Source organism: Podarcis erhardii, assembly GCF_964252035.2.
Source record: "Podarcis erhardii genome assembly, chromosome: 8".
Classification (NCBI taxonomy): Eukaryota; Metazoa; Chordata; class Lepidosauria; order Squamata; family Lacertidae; genus Podarcis; species Podarcis erhardii.
In genome coordinates, this window is record NC_138499.1 from 68,868,564 (window position 1) to 68,888,247 (window position 19,684).

Consider the following 19,684-nt stretch of genomic DNA (forward strand, 5'->3'; position numbering starts at 1 on the left):
TCAAATGGGTAAGAAGACTTCTTTGTGGTTAATATGAGACTTTCCTTGCAGGTTCAATCTCCAGTTGTTGTTGTTGTTGTTGTTGTTGCTGCTGCTGCTGCTGTTGTTAATAATACAAAAAATGCTCCTCCATTGGGCCCTTCCAGATTATTCACTCACACATACACAAGTGCCAGCTTCCTTGCCATTCTTTCTTCACAAAGCAAGTACCTTGCTTCCTTGACCACGGCTGTTCCCTGCCTTCCGTCTTCAGTGTCACCTGTGTGCCCCCAACAAGGGCACTTCCCATTTGCAAATTAGCAAGTGACTAAATTGAATCCCATCAGCAAATAAAATTAGGATATAGCTATAATGTGATTTCCCCCCCTCCTTCCCCCAGGATATGCTCATGCATTAATAAACCAGCATAAATTCATGTGTGTCTGAAAGCTACTCTTCCCCCCCCCCCCCCGCTTAACAACCAGAACATTTAATCAGAATCTTAAAGGAACTGGAACAGAGGTCACACTGCCCTAAGAAGTGGTGCATCCTTATTTTGGGGATCAAGGTGCTGTGTCAAAACTAACCAGATCTCTGCCTTGAAAAAAATAATCAAATTCTGTGACTGGCAAATATATGAGAATGAACTGTTCATATAAATACTATGTGCATGTATCTGCATTTATGGGTTTTGTTTTGTTTTTTTAATGGAGTTAGGGAAACATGCTAGCAAATCTGTATATGTAACTGAGGAGATATTTCCCTGCATGTAGAAAGCTTTTTTTATATACATGCTGTGCTTCTTCCCTTGTTTTGTTTAGTTTGTGATCCACCCTCATAGGGTACTAGATGGTTATGGAAGGTATGGAAATGTTGTTGTTGTTGATGACAGCAACAACAAATAAATAACTTTCAGAGTTCTGTATCTCACAGGCATGTAGCCTTAGCTTTCTACCCTTTGTCTCCTGCATTCCCTTTGTTGCTGATTTATGCCCCTTCTCCCTTTACAAAGCTGCAGAAATACGGCTCTTCCTCTCCCATCATCTCAGCAAAAAGCATGGTCCATGCCCTGAACATCTCTTTCCTAGATTTCTGCAGCCTTCTCCTATCTTGTATTCCATTGCACACCCACCCACCCACCCCTTCATCCCAGTACAGTGTTCAGGGGCAAAAAGATAATTCAACTAGCCTAATAATTCAACTAGCTGCTTTTTAAAAGGGAATTGAAAGGGCTCTTGGATGCAAAATTTTCTTTGTTTCCAGTGAAGAAAGTGCTCTCTCTGAGAGACCCATGAATGCTGCCTTTAGGTCTTCTGAGGAAAGCCAGGATATTGTGAAAATAAATAAATATTGCTTCCTCCATTCCTTTTTGCGCACTGCTCCTCTGGGGTCCTCCCTCAGGACCACAGCTTCAGCGCTTTCGGGTTTTCCTTTAAAATCCTCTAACTTCCACTCCTCAGAGCACACAGCATCTTTGTTACTTCTCTCTGATGAATCAGGCAAGTGTTTTGATACTGATAGAAATCGCTGTAGGGTGAATATTGGAACTATTGTTATGGCATGCTTAGGCCTTAGTTGAACTCATCTTGAGCTGGAGGAGCAAACAAGCCCTCCGTTGGATTCTGTAACCTTCAGGGAAGCCAGCTTCAGGTCTTGTATTTTAGGTCATTTCAGATTGCTTGGGATTGTAAGCATTTCTGTAAGAATACAGCTGACATAATCTTGGATCCAGACTAAGGCTGCAATCCAAATGCCCCTTAGTCTGGGCTAGTTTTGAGTGGAGACATCCTTCTGCTTGCTTCACCTGCACAGACTTTCTGGCTAAACGTGTAGGAAGATGGAAGCCTTGCCTTCTAGTAAGGGATGCTGTTCACAGTTTTGTGTTCACACTTTGGGGGATCGGCCTTGGGAGAAAAGTTACAGGAATGTGAGAAGAGGCAAGGACAAAGAGTCAGAGTGGAAGAAATCGAGGAGACCCCATAACTCTTGGGACTCCAGGTAAAAGAGAAACCGAACCACATTTCCTCTCACCTGAGGCTCAAAGAAGGGCAACACGCTGGCTGGTTGCTATTGGTAGCCTCACATCCCTTACCGCCCTCCTACAATTTATTTTAAAGATTTTCATTAAACCTTACATAATGTGAAATGCACTGGCCATCAGTGTAGGCTGTTTCAAAACAGGGGTTATGTAAGCAGCCAATAATCCGGCAGCTGCATTTTGGACCAGTTGAAGCTTCTGAAAAGTCTTCAGGGGCAGCCCGCGTAGAGTGCATTGGGATAGTCCAGCCTGGAGGCTACCAGAGCATGGAGAACAGTGGCCAAGTCACCTCTGTCCAAAGGGATCCAATAAGCCCATTGAGGGCCACGGTGGAGGAGCGGGGTGTTTGGGAGTTGACCTCAGTCGCGTGCAACAGCACATACCTGATGTCAGCTGGGTTTGCATTTAGCTAGAATGCTCACTTTAGCCTTATTCGCTTGGCTGTTTTAGAGTGGAAAAATTCCCCCTCAGTGTGCTGCTATATATAATAATAATATAATAAGTACATCAAACTTGGCTTACATTTTCATTACTGCTTTGCGACCACAGTATTGTATAGGTGTTTGCAAGTACTGCCAAGCAACTAAGGAGGATCAACAGGGACATGGGCTGAGGACCTACCCTTCTCCGTAATATTAGCACCCTGACATTCCTGCAGACCTGTCTACCCAGAATCTCTGTTTTGGACTCAAGCATATAATAAAAAAACAGCATCTTAAGGCAGTGGGCAGTGATTGAACCTGGTCTATAGGGACTCCTGACCGTTAGGTCCAGTCGTGACCAACTCTGGGGTTGCGGTGCTCATCTCGCTTTATTGGCCGAGGGAGCCAGTGTACAGCTTCCGGGTCATGTGGCCAGCAGGACTAAGCCACTTCTGGCGAACCAGAGCAGCGCACGGAAACGCCGTTGACCTTCCCGCTGGAGCGGTACCTATTTATCTACTTGCACTTTGACGTGCTTTCGAACTGCTAGGTTGGCAGGAGCAGGGACCGAGCAACGGGAGCTCACCCCCGTCATGGGGATTCGAACCACCGACCTTCTGATTGGCAAGTCCTAGGCTCTGTGGTCTATACTTAGGATAAGTATAAAAAGGAGGGTAGAAACTTAAGCTGGAGGAAAGGAGTCCGATTGGATTTTTTAAAAAAAAGTTTCACTTTTTAAAATACAAAAATAAAAATACCCATTGCTCAAGTTGTAGAGAACTCAGGCACATCTGTGAAGGTACGCAGGCAAACATTGCCCTAATATGATAAAACAAACCAAGCAACTGACTGCCTCCTCTCACTTTGTAGCAGCTCATATAAATAAAAGACAGGTTTTGCAAGCTTCCTCCACAAACAGTAGGCAGGTACAATTGGCAGTTAACTTCTAGGTGGTAGACTTTGTTAAGAATCTCTCTGCGACTGATCAAACTCTGCTGGCCTTCAGGGAACCTAGGTTTTGTATTTTGGGTCATTTCAGATTGTTGGCATCGCCTACGCATTTCTGTAAGTATACACAAGCTTGGATCCAGACTAAGCCTGCAACCCAAATGCCCCTTACTCTGGGCTACTTTTGAGTGGAGACATCCTTCTGTTTGCTTGTGTCATTCCACCTGCGCAGACTTTCTGGCCAAACGTGCAGGTATTTGGGAGCCTCGCCTGCTAGTAAGGGAGGCTTCCTCCACAGGAAGCAAAACACAAGGCAGGTACAGTCGGCAGTTAGGTGGTGCACGAGAACAAACTATGCAGCATGAAAGTGTTACTCAGGGTAGACATTTGTTTATCCTAACCTGCCCCCAAGTGGCTAAGTAATTAATTGGTATTGCTTTAGGGAAGCCTTGGTCATTTATTTGCACTATGCATAACTGCATTTAAAACTTACTTTCTGCAGCCATTGAGTCTTCCTTTACATTTAAGGAGGGGCATAGAGTTAAGTTAATTAGCTTTCCGCACGACAAATTTATAGGGACTTTCTGCTGGTTTTGCTCAGGCTTTTCCAGCTTCCAAACTGCAAGGTTGTGAAGTCTCCCTGGGCACATTTCTCCCAACATTCAGAAGATTAATCAAGACCTTTAGTGAGTGTCTCTTCTAAAGACAGTGGTAGTGATTCCTTGCCTCCCCTCCCCACTTTTTAAATGATATATATGTTATGTCTCTAACTTGGTTGCAGACCCTCCAAGTGTCCCTGTTTTCCAGGGACATCCCAGATTTAGAGAAGTCATCCTGGTTTCTGATTTGATCCTGTAATGTCCCACTTTTCCTTAGGATGTCCCTTTTTGTTGGAGGACATGGAGTTATCCAACCCTGAGCCTTCTGAAGGCAATCCTGTATAGGGAAGGGGTTTTTTTTTGTTTAACGTTTTATTATGTTTTTATGTATGTTGGAGGCTGCCCAGTGTGCAACCCAATTAAGATGTGTGGGGTATAAATAGTATAATTATCACTACAGAATGGGACATCCCTATTTTCATCACAGAAATGTTTGAGTGTATGTGGTTCCACAACAGGTAAATAGTTACATTAAGAGAGAGGCCTTTATTATACCAGACTAATGGGAAAAGATTGCACTTGTGCATATCCCTAACCCCTTCTTGACACCAGATATTGTGTCTGGAGTAACAAGCTGCATTTCTGCAACTAAACCTAAATGGAAAAATATCCAGTCAATGAACTTGGTCTGAGAGCCAGTTTGGTGTAGACATTGCAAGTGTTAGTTGAGACATGGCGAGACCAGGGCTAAATCTCCACTCAATCGTGAAGCTTAGTGAGCGAGTTTTGGCCAGTCACTCTACCCAACAGGGTGGTTTGTTCATAATGTTGTTGTTGTTTTAAAAAAAAATATTGAGGGTTTCTTTGTTACAAACAGATAAACAGGAAACAGTACATCCATTGTCTCCACTTTCAGTTCATAATCTTTTTCACAGTTTGGTGAGAGACATTTTTGTCATAGACTTCTTGCAGTTGGGGGAAAGCAGGATTGATGGAGATATTGTTCTTTTGTTCTATTGTCTATTCTTAGTGTAGGGAAGGTTGTGTCAGCATCACATGGTAGGTCCTTTGTGTGTTTGTTTGTTTGTTTGTTTGTTTGTTTATTTATTTATTTATTTATTTATTTATTTATTTATTTATTTTTATTGATATTGCAAGAGGTATGGGGTTCCCAAGCTGGGTTGGTTGTGTTTATATTACAGTGGTACCTCGGGTTACAGACGCTTCAGGTTACAGACGCTTCAGGTTACAGACTTTGCTAACCCAGAAATAGTACCTCGGGTTAAGAACTTTGCTTCAGGATGAGAACAGAAATTGCTTGCGGTGGCATGGCAGCAGTGCATTAGCTAAAGTGGTACCTCAGGTTAAGAAGAGTTTCAGGTTAAGAACGGACCTCCAGAACGAATTAAGTTCTTAACCCGAGGTACCACTGTATGTCCCAAGGTTGTGTTATATTGATTTGTATGCTGTTGCAAGGAATAGGTCATTGCCCTGTTGTGTTGCGTGTGTGTAATAAAGGGGAATTACACTGGGGTGAAGGCATCCTGTGTAGCTTGTCCCAGTGCTAGTTTGAGTTTGTTGGTTAACTTTTCTAATAGGGCAGTTTCCCATACGTGATCCATATTCACTCGTGATAGGCCCTTCCAGTGTCTAGTTATGATATTTCAGGCTGCTGAAAGTGACTTATGAGTTCCTTGTAATGTGCTTGTGTGTTGTGGCCTGGAAGGTATTTAATAGGCAGCCCTGGCCTATGTTGTACGAGCATTGCAAGGAGGCCTAAGCTATAGCACCTTCCCAAACCCCCATCGCTGATTTACTCTTTCTGGCACAGTGGTACAAAAATAACTCACTAAGAACACTCCTCAGAATAATGTAGGTCAAATGTACTCAAGGCCTGTTTTATCAGTGTTTGGTGGTGGTGGGGGGGGGGGAGAGATGGCTTAATATTTGGGCCTTACACTCTGGCCTCACTTGGAATCCCAGTGGGTGCTGATTCAGAGCTCCTGGCAGAGATTATTCACTCCACCAAAAATTGTTTTGGAAGAAGTTCTGAAATGACTTCAGAAGGTCCTCTGTGCCTCCTGGTGTACTGAAGTTCTGCCACTGCAAGGCATGGCAACCGCCTCGAGTCCCTTCCAGCACCTGGGAGGATTGTAAGCTTCATACTAAAGTCTTCCAATGGCTGTTGCAAAGGCCTGGTGTTTCAGACAGACAACACTAGACTCTTCAAATTCTGTACAGTGTGCTAGCAGCCCTAATTTGATTCCCCTTCCCTTCCCTCTCCTCTCGTCTTGTTGCATGGTAGGAGCGCACTCATTTAAGAGAATCTGGACTCTGGAAGATGTCAAGAAGTCAAACATAACAGCATTAAAACCCTAATCTGGACTCCTACGGTTGTCAAACCAATGCCTTGGGGGAATCCCACAACCATGCCATGATGAAGGCAATAACCCTTTTTTTTGTTGCTGTTCACCAGCGACTGACATGCAGCCTTGCAGCATATAGGCAATTATGGCTAGTAACCATTGATGAAGGGACGCGGGTGGCGCTGTGGTCTAAACCACAGAGCCTAGGACTTGCCGATCAGAAGGTCGGCGGTTCGAATCCCCACAATGGGGTGAGCTCCCATTGCTCGGTCCCTGCTCCTGCCAACCTAGCAGTTCGAAAGCACACCAGTGCAAGCAGACCCTTGGGGTCCCTTCCAACTCTACAATTCTATGATTTGCTCTAAATTGGTTCCTGGTTATTTCTGAGCCAGTCAGTCCCTTTAACTATCCCAGTCACAACCTGTTAAGGATTTAAAGGATTGCCTTCTCCCGCACAATACGCTGACTCCAGAGCCAGTGTGGCGTAGTGGTTAAGAGCAGTGGACTCGTAATCTGGTGAACTGGGTTCGCGTCCCCGCTCCTCCACATGCAGCTGCTGGGTGACCTTGGGCTAGTCACACTTCTTTGAAGTCTCTCAGCCCCACTCACCTCACAGAGTGTTTGTTGTGGGGGAGGAAGGGAAAGGAGAATGTTAGCCGCTTTGAGACTCCTTAAAGGGAGTGAAAGGCGGGATATCAAATCCAAACTCCTCCTCCTCTTCTTCTTCCTTCCAGTCTAAATTGCTAGCACATTTGTAAAGCTAAGCAAGGCCTGGTAAAGTTTCAAACTGGATGGGGAACTGTTGAGATTCCTGCATAGCAGGGGGTTGGACTAGATGACCCTCAAGGTCCCTTCCAACTATGATTCTATGACTGGTCAAGATCCTTGGAGAAGACCCTATTCTCTAGCCCACCAGTGGGTGGGCATATGGAGCAGCTTTTTCAGAGGCAGCAGCCACACGGTGGAACCACAAGGCAGCTTCACCTCAATGCTTTCTCTCCTTTCAACACTTGTGAAAACTTTTTAGTATTGGTTACTTTTCACATTCCAACCTGAGTTGTATGTTATTTAAGCGGCCGGGTGTGCATTCTGCGTTTTCTCTCCTGTTCCCGTGTTTAACTGTGGCAGACTAGGTTGCTTTATTTGGGCTTGTTTGTAATATGCTGCTGCTTCCCTGACCTTTTTTTGGTGGGGGGGGGAGAGTAAAGTACATAAAAACTTCTTAACAGGGTTATCCTATGGTGGAAGCTTCAAAATGGCCATGCTATGTTGTGATAACTGCAGACATTGCATGACTAAATGCAGTTGGCTGTTTATGGACGAATGAAAAATTTAGACAAGAGCTACCATTATTGTTACAGATTTGACTCAGGCGTGGGTCTCGTAGGAAGGACCCCAAGACAAAGAGTGTCTTATGTCATGAAGCTGTTCCATGGCTTGTGCAGTTTTGTATCACTGAATGGTTTCCAATAGAAAGCACCACTCTGCAGCCTGCCCTGGAAGGCAACAAACTCCCCTTCAGTGGATTATTTTAAGCAGAGGCCAGATAGTCACCTAGCAGCTGTGGTGGTGCTGTGGTCTAAACCACTGAGCCTCTTGGGCTTGCTGATCAAAAGGTCAGCGGTTTGAATCCCCGCGAGCTTCCATTGCCCTGTCCCAGCTCCTGCCAACCTAGCAGTTCAAAAGCACACCAGTGCAAGTAAATAAATAGGTACTGCTGCAGCAGGAAGGTAAATGGTGTTTCTGTGCGCTCTGGTTTCCATCATGGTTGCGCCAGAAGCGGTTTAGTCGTGCTGGCCACATGACCCGGAAAGTTGTCTATGGACAAACACCAGCTCCCTCGACCTGAAGGTGAGATGAGTGCGGGACCCCATAATTGCCTTTCACTGGATTTAACCGTCCAGGGGCCCTTTACCTTTTTTCACCTTCACCTTTTCTTATCTTCAGCCGGTTGAATTATATGCCATTGCAGGTCTCTTCTCCCATATGACGTCAGGGAGAAGGCTAGGCTAGAACCATCTTCCAAACATCTACCTTGTTTAGAATATGGGCCAGTTTTCCATTATAAAACAACCCTTCCAACTTTAGTAGTACAGGTCAGGAACAATTTTACCATGCAATGAGCTGTGAGTGCAATCCAAGCCCACAGCTACCCTGCAGATCCCAGAAACCTTTGTGCACTCCGGTAAAAGGGTGGGTTTTTATCAATCGGTAATCATAGTCTGCACGATTGTGCTGGGCTACTTGACCAAACTGGATTTATGTTTTAGTCTTATGTGTGGTTCAGATTTAGTGTTAACGTTACTGCACTGATGGCCTCGTTGCTTGCGCCCTTTATTTTACAGGAGGGTTTTGACGCTTAAAGATAGCCGATAAATAAACACAGAGACATGAGTTTTTCTGCAGCAAAACTATTCAGAGGCATGGATGGATTTATACAAGGAACATTAACTCTCCCCTCTCTTTCTCTGCAGGAATCTTGCAGTTCGTTGAAATCACACTAAACATTTTGGTGCTGGTCTGCATAGGAGCAGCTCAGGCATCAATTTCTGGCTTCACCTCCATGGGAGGCCTGGGCTCCTTCAACATCAATTCCGCCTACAGCCCCTTTGAAGGGGTAGAGTTGCAAGAGGTGAGGGACCTGGACATGCAGTTCAACCAGATGAGAGCTCCTTGCGTCTATGGCGGCGTAGCCTTCAGCCTAACGCTGCTGTGCCTTACCATCCTCTTCCTCGTCGCCGGAGGGAAGCCCATCCATCGCCTCTCGGTCCGGTTGCTCGTCACGGAATGCGTCTTTGACATCCTTGCTTGCCTGGCGTACATAGTGGCCGTGGGCCTCTACCTCCACTTTGTCCTGCAAGTCAACGCGACAGAGGTGTGCAAGAAAAGAGAGAGGCTTTACGCTAGGAGAGGCTACACATCCATGAACTGCAGCGTGCAAGGCGGAGATGCTTCCGTGGCTCTTTTTGGCCTCCTGGTGGCTTGCCTGTATTTCGCAAGCACTGTGGTCTGTTTCCTCACCATTCGGAGTGTACGGGAGTTCCAGAGGCAGGCAGCGAAGGTGCAGTACAGCCTTGAAAGGACCTACAGTGAGGGAGACCAGCACAAGGCCTACAAGAGGCCAGAAAGCATCGACGGGGCTAGGACCTTTGCCACCCTGGTGTAGCCAACGCTAGGACAACACTGTGAAGAAACACATTGGGAATGGATTGTTTTCCTGCTGCTGAAAGTTAGCCATCAATCGGAGTTGCCGAACTGCATTTTTTAAGTCGGGCAGCATAATTATATATATAGTGCAAAAAAGGAAGTGTTTGTGCAAGTAATTCTAGATTTCCTTACTTGGCTTGTTTTTAAATGGACTAATTGCATCTCTGCTGTAAGGACTGCTTCTACTAGGCTCAGTGATGCTACCACTGGTTTCCTGCGACAGGCTTCAGGACTGCACCTGCAGTGATAGGAGAAACAGGGCTTCTTCCCACAAGAGGTTGGAAATGGATCACTTAAGGAAATGGGGTTGAAGGAAGGCAGGTAAGCAGCAAGGGGCTGCCAGGGTCTACAAAGCACACTGGCCAAGAGAGAAGGAAGAATGGAGGGCTCCAATGCAAGAGTCTAAATGACATTGCTTTGACAATTGTGGGCTTCAGGTCCACTCATCAGAATCCAAATGCAGTCTCTGGCTATGGGCTCATCCTCTGTCCCAGTCTGGCCTAAGAAATGTCACAAGGAGGGGGGGGAATACTGCTTTGGGAGTTATCGCTCATTGGTATACTACTGCTCAAAAGTTTAATTAATGGGCTTTCACCTCCCCTCCCAAGATTTGCCCTTTATATATGAAAAGAAGCAGATGGCTAGCAGTCATCTCAAGATCTCGTAGCAATAAATTCCTTGAAGAGAGACATATTGCTTTCCTCTTGGGATTGAAATTCATTGCCAACAGCACACTTTTTGCCACCACCCTCACTGCTTGTTGTGGCTCCGATTTCCCCCTTCTGCCATGCTTTTTTTCAACCTGTGTTCATGGGTTTCTTATTGTTCCCTGTTGCGCTTTTGAAATCTTTTAATACTATGGGTTTTGCCAAGTTTTTTTAGCTCTGCCTATTACTATTTGCGTGTTGTTTTTGATTTCTGCTCATTGGCTGTTTTTACATTTCTATTCATTTTGTGTGTGTGTGTGTCTTGGCCAAAAAAGGATTAACTGGTGTTTGCAATAAATAAATGTACAAAAGTAAACATGCACATTTTTCTCCCTTCCCAATAAGAATGCAAACCTGTAACTAGAGAAAGGACAGGGAATCATTAAAATGGCTCGCAGAACATAGGATTCACCCATTGAGTTCAGTATTGTTGGACTATTTAGCAGTGGCTCCTCAGGAGATGAAGACCCCGGGTGTCTTTCCCAGCCCAAGCTGGGAGGTGCTGTGGATTAAATCAAAAAACCTCTTGCATGTTCTTTGCCACTGAGCTAACATCCTTCTGCCTGCCTATATAGAATTGCTCTATGTATGCATGAGGACCATTCATAGCTCAGCATGGAAGCAGTGCCTTGCAATTTGCATTTATTTCACCCTCTCCTGGACCAGATTATGCAGCAGCAGTGCCAGGCTCTGTGCTCCAGAAGGCTGACCTTTTCTGATTTTTGTTATTAAGGAAGCAGAGCCTGCCTGTGGCATATGATTTTGGGAGAGACAGGCACGGTCTGCTTGATGGCAGCGTGCATTTTAACTGGATGGCGCACACAGAAGATTTCTGAATCTTAAAAAAATCATAAAAGATTCAAGGAATCACAGGTAAGCAAGGGCAGAGAGCTGGAAACACAATTGCTCTTGACAGCCGTGATGAACATCCCTCATTAGTCAAACACTACTAGAGCATCAATGCCTGGGAACGAGACAACCTTATAAATCTATTAAACCATCTAATTCTTACACAACTTCACAAACTCTCTCTTTCTCACACACACACACACAACTGCCAGGCATAAATAAGACACAAACCCCTATTTTTGGCCTGCTTGAAGTAATAGGTTACGCCAAGGGAACAGTTACAATGAACTAGGCAAAAGATGATCCTCATTATTACATTTCAAAGAAGATGCTGTTGACACTAAGACCATACATAGACCATTGTTTTGTGGAGCAACTGTGGCAGTAGCTCCAATCACTGCCTTTGACCCAATCCACCTCCCCTGGCTGGACTTTCATATGGTGAAAATAGGAGGGAAGGGATTTGCTTTTCAGTTTCAGGAGCTGGTAAGTCAAAGGCTGATAGCAGCAGAAGCAGTTTTAGGAGAAAAACAAACAAACTGGTTTTAACAAGGAAAAATATTGAAAAGGTGAAAGAGAGTTGTTCAGCCCAAACTCTTTTTGCTGTTATTAAAAAGACATGCCTAATACCTACCTACCTACCTACCTACCTACCTACCTACTGTATTCATCCTTCACCTTATAAAAATAGGAAATAAAGTTAGAAAGTGCTCTGGGGCTGCAAAGGAAAGGGAACTAGGCAATACGTGCCTGATGCTCGAACTCAGGACGAAAGGAATAAAGGTGCTAAGAGGAAGGCACGTTTGGCAAACCCTCACCGTGATCAACTCCCGTCCGCAAACCTATGTCCCCACTGTGGAAGGATGCGTGGATCCAGAATTGGCCTCCACAGTCACTCCACAGACTCACTCTTAAGACCGTGTTCATGGAAGACAATCTTACTCGACTACGAGTGATCGCCAAAGAAACAGCAGCAGCTCCACAGATACATGCCAATTTGTGTTTCACCTCCTTACCTTGGTGAGGAATCTGCTTCCGAGTATGTAAAAAACACAGCTGCAGGGCAGAAAAATATGCACGTATTGTGAGCGAGAAGATTACAATACCATATACATTGCTACTTAAACTAATTTACAATATTTCTTGTAAACCTGCATTGCAGGGGGTAGGACTAGAACAGTGTTGGTGAACCTATGGCACACGGGCCAGAGCGGGCATCCAGAGCCCTCTTAGTTGGCATGCGCACCACCGACCCAGCAGGCAAAGTTTCTTTCCACTCCCCCCCCCACGCCAGTGTGGGTGGGAAACACTACTCTACTTGTTGCTTCGTCATTGGGAGTTCCACACCGCCCCACACTGCTGTAAGCAGGAAACCTTCCCTATAGCGCTCGCCACCCGAAGCGGCATTGTGGGGAGTTGCGCACCCGCCAACCAGCTGTCGGTCTGTAGTGACGCGAGTGACTTTCAGCATTCTTGGTTAGTGATTTTCTACCCCCCCCCCCAAAAAAAGCTCATCAACTTTGGGCAGTCCTTCCCAAAAAAAGCTCAACAACTCTGCTATACATGTGAAAAATACGGTAAATTGCCATGTTGCCACTTTGTGATAAGTGGGTTCTGGGTTGCAGTTTGGGCACTCAGTCTCTAAAAGGTTCACCACCACGGGACTAGATGATCCTCAGGGTCCTTTCTACCTTTTGATTCTATACTTAAACTTTCAGATTTTATTGTATAGTTTCTGTAAACCACTTAGGAATTCTGGCCAAAAATCTAAAGCAGCCTATACATCTTAAAAGGATATAAAATAAAGGAAAAGCCACTACACAACAACATATAACTACACCCTCCATAAAAGAAGAACCAACTGTAACCAGGTAGACTGACAAACTTCAGCATGTATAAGATAAAGTCCTGAGGGCATCACTATTTGACACCTGCCTATTCAATGTGTATGAAAATGTAGTTACAGTGGTGCCTCGCAAGACGAAATTAATTCGTTCTGCGAGTTGCTTCATCTTGCGATTTTTTCGTCTTGCGGAGCGCGGATTCCCTGGGTATTAACGGCTTTAAGAAAAAGGAAGCAAACCCACAAGACGTTTTCGTCTTGCGAAGCAAGCCCATAGGGAAAATCGTCTTGCGAAGCAACTCAAGAAACGAAAAACCCTTTCGTCTTGCGTGTTTTTCATCTAGCGAGGCATTCGTCTTGCGAGGTACCACTGTATTAAGCCTTCGCGACAAACCTGACACAAAAGTGGAAAGTGGCAAAAACCTCTGGCGCTTAGGCCAAATTAATGATCTGAAAACACTGGCAAAGGCCCAAGTCTCGACAACGTTTCTCATTAGTGCTACCGCAACGCAATGATATTAGTTCCCGTAGTCGTAGGAAAGCTAAATTCTAGGAAGATTTATTTGGCTGTTGCTGGGAGTGATAAATCATGTCAAGTGATGGAAACGACTTCATTACTTACAAGCGAAAGGCTGATGGGTTTTTAGTATGTCACATTTTTTTAGTGCGCAGGCAGGGTGCTTATGATCAATCACCCACTAAGGAATAAGAAGAATTTGCTTTAACAAATGCAACGAGTCCTCTTCCTTGTAAACAAACGAAATGAATTCAAGCACTTCGGTTTACAGCTGAGCATGCAAGTCGAGTGTCTCCACCACCTGCTTGCTTCTCTGGGCTTTTAACAGCTTGTTCCAGCTCAGCAATGCACCCCCAATGACTTCTGAAACCCAAACGCTTACGATGATGATTTAAAATACTTGTACAGCATGGGTGAAATGCTCTTCAGCTGCAGCCCAAGGCTTCATTTTAACTGGTTCATTTTCATCTGAAGGGAAACAGAATGGCAGGCTTTTTCGAAGGTTTCCAGTACAGGCAGAAGCAGGAAGCGGCTTTTCAAAGTTCATTTCTGAATCTCAAGTTGGGCCTCCGTAGTTTGTGATACAGTGAGGTAGACACAGTGCGTTCAGACACGGCATTTCTTGCTGATTATAATGGCAGCACTCGTCCAAATTTTTCATACTGTTGTGTTAGGGGACTACCGTTCTTTTGAGTGATCCACTGGTACGTCGCATCAAATTTCCTTCATACCTATGGGCACAGTGACACCCAACAAATGTCACTTTTCTATCACATGCTTTCTGCACATGTGCAGTTCTGCTCCCCCCATGATCCACGCATTGAAAAGGGAAAGGGCAGGATGCCACAGATTTCCTCACTTTAATCCTACAATCAGATTTCCACACACACGCACACCGGAAGTAATTAACAAGGGAAGTAAGCGCTGAACTTCCACCACAGTCTACTAGATTTGCAGAAACGACGTCAATGCCATGCGAACGAGCAAATAAAACGAGGAAATTATCAGGTAAGGGAACATCGGGAAATGAAAATAATCCACTGTCTGCACGTAGCCGCTGGAAACAAAATTGAATGATTGACTAAACTGTTGTGCTTAGGCTGCCATGTAGAACCAGGGCTTTTTATCCCAGCCAGAACTTTCAGTTCTCGCAGGTGGGCGCCACTGCCATTCTAAGAGAACGATCGAAGGAGGTGTTTGTGGTGAGGTTCCAGCACCTCTTTTTCTAGAAAAAAAGCACTGGGTATACAAGAGGCAGAGTCCTAATAAACCCAAGAGCAGCTTGCCTCTTTAGTACTGCAAGCAGCTGCAGTGGGAGGGAGGATGAAATGGGCAGAAACAGACTCCAGAGTGAGATGCAACTACAGACATCTCAAGAATCCTTCGCGGTGACTGTATGGTTGTCTACGAAGAACAAGCAAGACAGAACAGTGATCCTCGTTGCAAAAAGAAAAGAAGATTAAAAGCAAACTCTCCTAGTGGATATACAAGCATTTCCTAGCATACGTTACGCACACACTGTTGTACGAACTCCAGTTTCCACTGCCGAGTCTGTAGGGCTTTCACCCGTCGTTTGGGGATCATCCTAATTTTTGAAAAAACTCTTCCAGTCACTCACAACATTTTGTTCTGCCTGCAATATGCACACACTGCTTCAATATCTCTCACATCCTGCACATAATACCTTGGAAGCAAAACTTATATTAGCAATGTGGAATCCCCCCCCCCCTAATAATAATAATAATAATAATAATAATAAAAATTCAACACTGGGATCTTTTCAAGAGTTTTACAGAGGACAATGTCATGTCAGATTATATCTATTTAATGCTGCCATAAGGAATTCTGAGAACCCAACTCCGCCGGCATCGGACAGCAAGCATATACCGCAGACTTCAAGTATTTGTAAATTTTCGTATTTATTATAACAAAAATTATGACATGTTCATTTGTGCATTCTTCTTTTAATATAACTCTTGGTATGTAAATGATCTACAGTAAATGAACTCTATACAATCATGCTGGTTGTGGCAGCAGGGAGGAACACACACAAAAATGTGCCTGCGAAAGAGTTAATGGTGAAGAAGAAGACAAAAAAAAAATATTAAGTAACTCAGGTGTTTGTGGCCCAACATCCGCCTAATTCCTACACTCCTGCTAAATTTTTTATGGAGTCGTAGCCCAAAGAACCAATCACTTAGGGGCAATTCCACACATGAGCAAACATACTGTTGGTGACTTTGGCTCAGCCAGCCAATGGCGGCCATAGACACGATGGGCCAACGCTCTCCAAACCAGCTAACTCTGCTGGGAGACCCTCAGAGCTCCTACGATCTCCAAGCTTGGTTGTATCGCATGTCGGCGGAGGGAGCTTTTGACATACATGCGAAAGCACCCCGTGGGGTTGGGGATTCGGGGTGGGGGAGACAAACTATCAGTTCGTCAGGTTGCGTCCTCCTGCCGAGACTACAAAAAACGTTTGAAGCATCACTATACAACACTGAGTTATTTACAGGAATTTCCCAATCAGCTGTTCTCTCAGAGAAAATTAGTGAATCTCAGTGACTTAAAGTCACCTGAAAGAGTAAAAGCAACTCCTAGGAGTTAGTCTCCATAATTCTACAAATGTCTATCCATTTTCAAGACCAAAAAAGCCTTTTTTTTCTCTCAAAGAAATACAGTATTACAATATTACTTAATCATTTAGCACTGGCAATACTGCCCTGTGTTTTCCAAACAAACCAAGGGAGGGGGGGAAAGAACGATTTTAAAAAATATTACATCAACGTCATCCTCAGTTTTCTCTGCAATATATTAAACCTTTTATTCTTATTTTTCTTTGCTTTTTTTTACATCTGATATGTTAAGGAAGGGGAAGAGTTAAACTAGTTCAATTCTAACTGGTGAAACATCACTAGAAGAGAGGGGGGAGGGAGGGAATAATCTGTGATTATTACAGCTAACAAACAGGGAGAAGCAGCTGCAGTTCTCAGTAGAGGGGGAAGTGTCTGGAAGAGAAATTGGAATCAAAAAACCCCCCTCTCTCTTTCTCTCCCCTCCCTACCCTGCTAGTGTAATACAAACCTAATGAGCCTCCAAGCTCTCAGTGTCTGGTCAGCTTATTTTGTCGAGCTCGGTCATAGCGGCGTGTCGTAATAATCTGGCAGCTGGTCCATCTGGTATTGCCGCTGTTGTTGCTGTTGTTGTTGTTGTTGCTGCTGCTGCTGTTGTTGTTGTTCGTGGTGTTGCTTCATTATCTCCTTGACCTCCTCTTCCAGCTCCGGCGGGATAATGAACTGATCGTCGGGATCTGGCTGAGCTGGGGCTGCAAAGTACCCCCCAGTTTTCCTGAGCGGCGCGTCGGCCGCCACTTCGATGAGGTTGTGGCTCCTCTCCTGAGGGGCTACGGAGCCGTTGCCTCGCCGGCGCCCGATGGTCCCCGTGGCCAAAGGGTCGGCCTTGCGGAGGAGGCAGGTCTCGTCTTCGTTGGCGCTGATGACGATGCCCTCGTCGCTGGCCTCCACGGGGGCCTGCAGCAGCAGCAGCTTCTCCTTGGCGCGGCCACAGTGGATGTCCACCTCCACTTCCACCCGGCTGCCGTTGGAGAAGACGCCTTCGATGGGCTCCTCGTCGTCGCTGTCGAGCCCGTTGTCCGAAAAAGCGCTGGAGAAGGTGGCGCTGGACAGCTGCCTCTGGAAAGAGTTGGAGAGGCAGACCGGGTGGAGCATGCAGCGCTGCTCGCTGGGGTAGGCCGGGCTGTTCTCGTTCATGGTTACCTGAGGGGGCTCGTCAGAGGCCGTGGACCCCACCTCGCTGCTCATTTCAGAGGTCGAGATCTCGCTGCTGATCTCGGAGGCCATGCCGCTGCTGGAGGAGGGCATCCCCAGGGCGTCCGAAGGCTTGTCTTTGATGACCACGTTGACCGACTGGGGGAAGATGCCCGGGCTGGGAGGGGGGACGCCGTTGAGCTCGCAGCAGCAGAAGCTGTCCTCGGTGACGTTGAGCTGGACCACCACAGCGCTGAGGCTGTCGTTGCAGCCGTAGCTCTGGGCCAACGTGCAGAGCTTCTTGGCAGCTCCCAGAGCGTCGGGGACGTTCCTGACGGCTTCCACGGCTTCTTCGACGGAAAGGCTGTCCCAGAGGCCTTTGCTGCCCAGAATGAAGAATTCGTCCTGAGGAGTCAACGTGATGGACTGCACGTGAGGGCGAGGAACCACGCTCGGGTGAAGGAAGGTGTACCCCAAGATCCTCGTCGAGTCCGTCACGCCATTCACTTTGCCGTCCTGGAAAGGAGGAGGATACATCTCATTATGGCGAACGGTTGGATTGTTAACCATACAGGCTGGCTTGGGGTAGGGGAGCCAAGGGGGATTACCAAGTGAGCTTTTGCAAAACCTTCATCCTCCTGCCGAAGGGCATGAGAAAATACATTACTACATCAGCAAGCAATGGAACTGAGTTCAGGATCCTGGAGGTTGTATCCAACTAGGCTCTACTTGAGAGTAAACCAACTGAAATTAATGGATCCAATTGCCCACTAACTTCAGTGTATTTACTCTGAGCAGGACTAGCATTGGCCACAGCCCTGGAGCTGTCGGTTCCTCCTCTCTCGCTCATCATTTAGGCCCAGTGTGCCAATACTATCATCTGAGACAACAGATTAAAAGTTGCTATCCTATTCTGATAGTACAGAACCAATGAAGGGAACAGGGGGTGTTTGCTTCCACCTGACAAGGCCCACTTTCCTGTCGCAGGAGCCTTCATGATGGAGCACCTGCTACAAGGGGGATTTCTGGACTTGAATCCGACACCCACCCCGCCCTGGGAGGAAAAAGCCTACTGTCATCAGTTTTGGGGCTACTTTACAATAGCAACTGGCCTGTCTCTAAACTTTAGGCTCGCTTAAATTTCTTTGGTATATTTTGAATGAATGGTTAATTGTGGAACTGTCAGCGTGACAGCGATAATGTAAATTTAATTATGCATTCCATTTATGGTGTTGTCTTTCGAGTCATTTTCTGTAAACACCTCTGAGCACAAATCTGCAGGAAACTCAGCATATAATAAACCGACTACTCGGCGTCACAATGGAACAAACATGGCAGCACGTGCCTGGGCAGAGACACAGAAAAATGCTTCATCTTTCGGCCAAGGTATGCAAGGATGGTCGGCGGTTATCTGACAGGAGGCCTACAGGACAAATTTGTTTCATCTACGTGGCCTCTAAATAGCGTGGTGGAAAGGACTCCACTCACAAATGATAATCTGCTCCAACTCCCTTCGGGGGTTGACATAAAATGTGCACACACTGTAGTGTATGTGAAAAACTGAGGGATCGGTTTGGCTATATCTCCTCCTCAACCACACCAAGCCAAAATTATTCATCTTCATTGGCAAGGCGGGAAACGACACATTTCTATCAAGCCTGCAAGCTGCCACGAGAAGAAGGTGTTGGTGTGTGGAATCCTATTTGTTTTCAGTCGGCTGCCCTGGAGTGGAAATGTTTTCCGCACGCCCCAGTTCCTTAACTACATTTCCTGTTTAGATACGACATTTCCCAAAGGGAGGTGGATTAACATCTGAGGGGAGGGGTGTGTGGAGACGCCGTTAAAAATACAAGTCTTGGAGAAATCAATGCCATGTATGTATTTAAATCCCAAGCTACTGGCTGGCTTATGATCCAAGCAAGTCGAGATAAGAGGAGTTTATTAGCCCACGGGTGCTGGCTTGTTTGCTGGTGCGAGCAGACAAAAAAATGAGGATGAGAAAGCAAAAGGGAGTTGGGGGGGGGGAGAGGTATAAATGGAGGAAGTCTCTTAAAATTAAGTAGGACCTTGTATACCCGATGAGCTTTAAACGCTATAAATAGTATCACCAAGAATGTGATATACAAACAGTGGGAAGATGCAAAGTCTTGTAAGCAAAATACTATGTCACACATTGCTGGATGCAGAGTTGAATAGAAATAGAGTATTTTTGCTTGAATGGCTTGCATCCAGTGTGTGCCGCCTCTATCTCCTCAACTAATCCAGAATGCGGCAGCCAGACTGATAACTGGGAGTGGCTGCCGAGACCATATAACACCGGTCTTGAAAAACCTACATTGTTTCCAGGCACAATTCAAAGTGTTGGTGCTGACCTTTAAAGCCCTAAGCGGCCTCGGCCCAGTACACCCGAAGGAGCATCTCCACCCCCACCCCCCTGTTCAG

At 45.8% G+C, this 19,684-nt stretch overlaps 2 protein-coding genes across 7 annotated transcripts in view; one reads left to right on the top strand and one right to left on the bottom strand.

Moving 5' to 3' along the window:
- Positions 1-9,518, top strand: part of BCL2 (BCL2 apoptosis regulator) — a gene marked incomplete at its 3' end in the record, with an annotated part of 185,493 nt that extends 175,975 nt beyond the window's left edge. For all 3 annotated transcript variants that reach the window (XM_081873084.1, XM_081873085.1, XM_081873083.1), the window contains one exon: positions 8,827-9,518. In XM_081873084.1, the coding sequence (XP_081729210.1) occupies positions 8,827-9,518 (692 nt within the window). The remainder of the gene's footprint in view (positions 1-8,826) is intronic.
- Positions 9,403-19,684, bottom strand: part of PHLPP1 (PH domain and leucine rich repeat protein phosphatase 1) — a 164,031-nt gene continuing 153,749 nt past the window's right edge. The window contains exons 17-18 of one of the 4 annotated variants that reach the window (XR_014159122.1): positions 16,560-17,758; positions 9,403-9,535 (exon numbers count right to left, since the gene is read on the bottom strand). Coding sequence is in view for 1 of the 4 variants with exons in the window: in XM_081872961.1 (XP_081729087.1) it covers positions 16,613-17,758 (1,146 nt within the window). In the remaining 3 variants the exon portion in view is untranslated. Of the gene's footprint in view, positions 9,536-13,496; positions 14,207-15,375; positions 17,759-19,684 lie in introns of those variants that run through there. The other 3 variants (XR_014159123.1, XR_014159124.1, XM_081872961.1) reach the window with 3 other exon arrangements.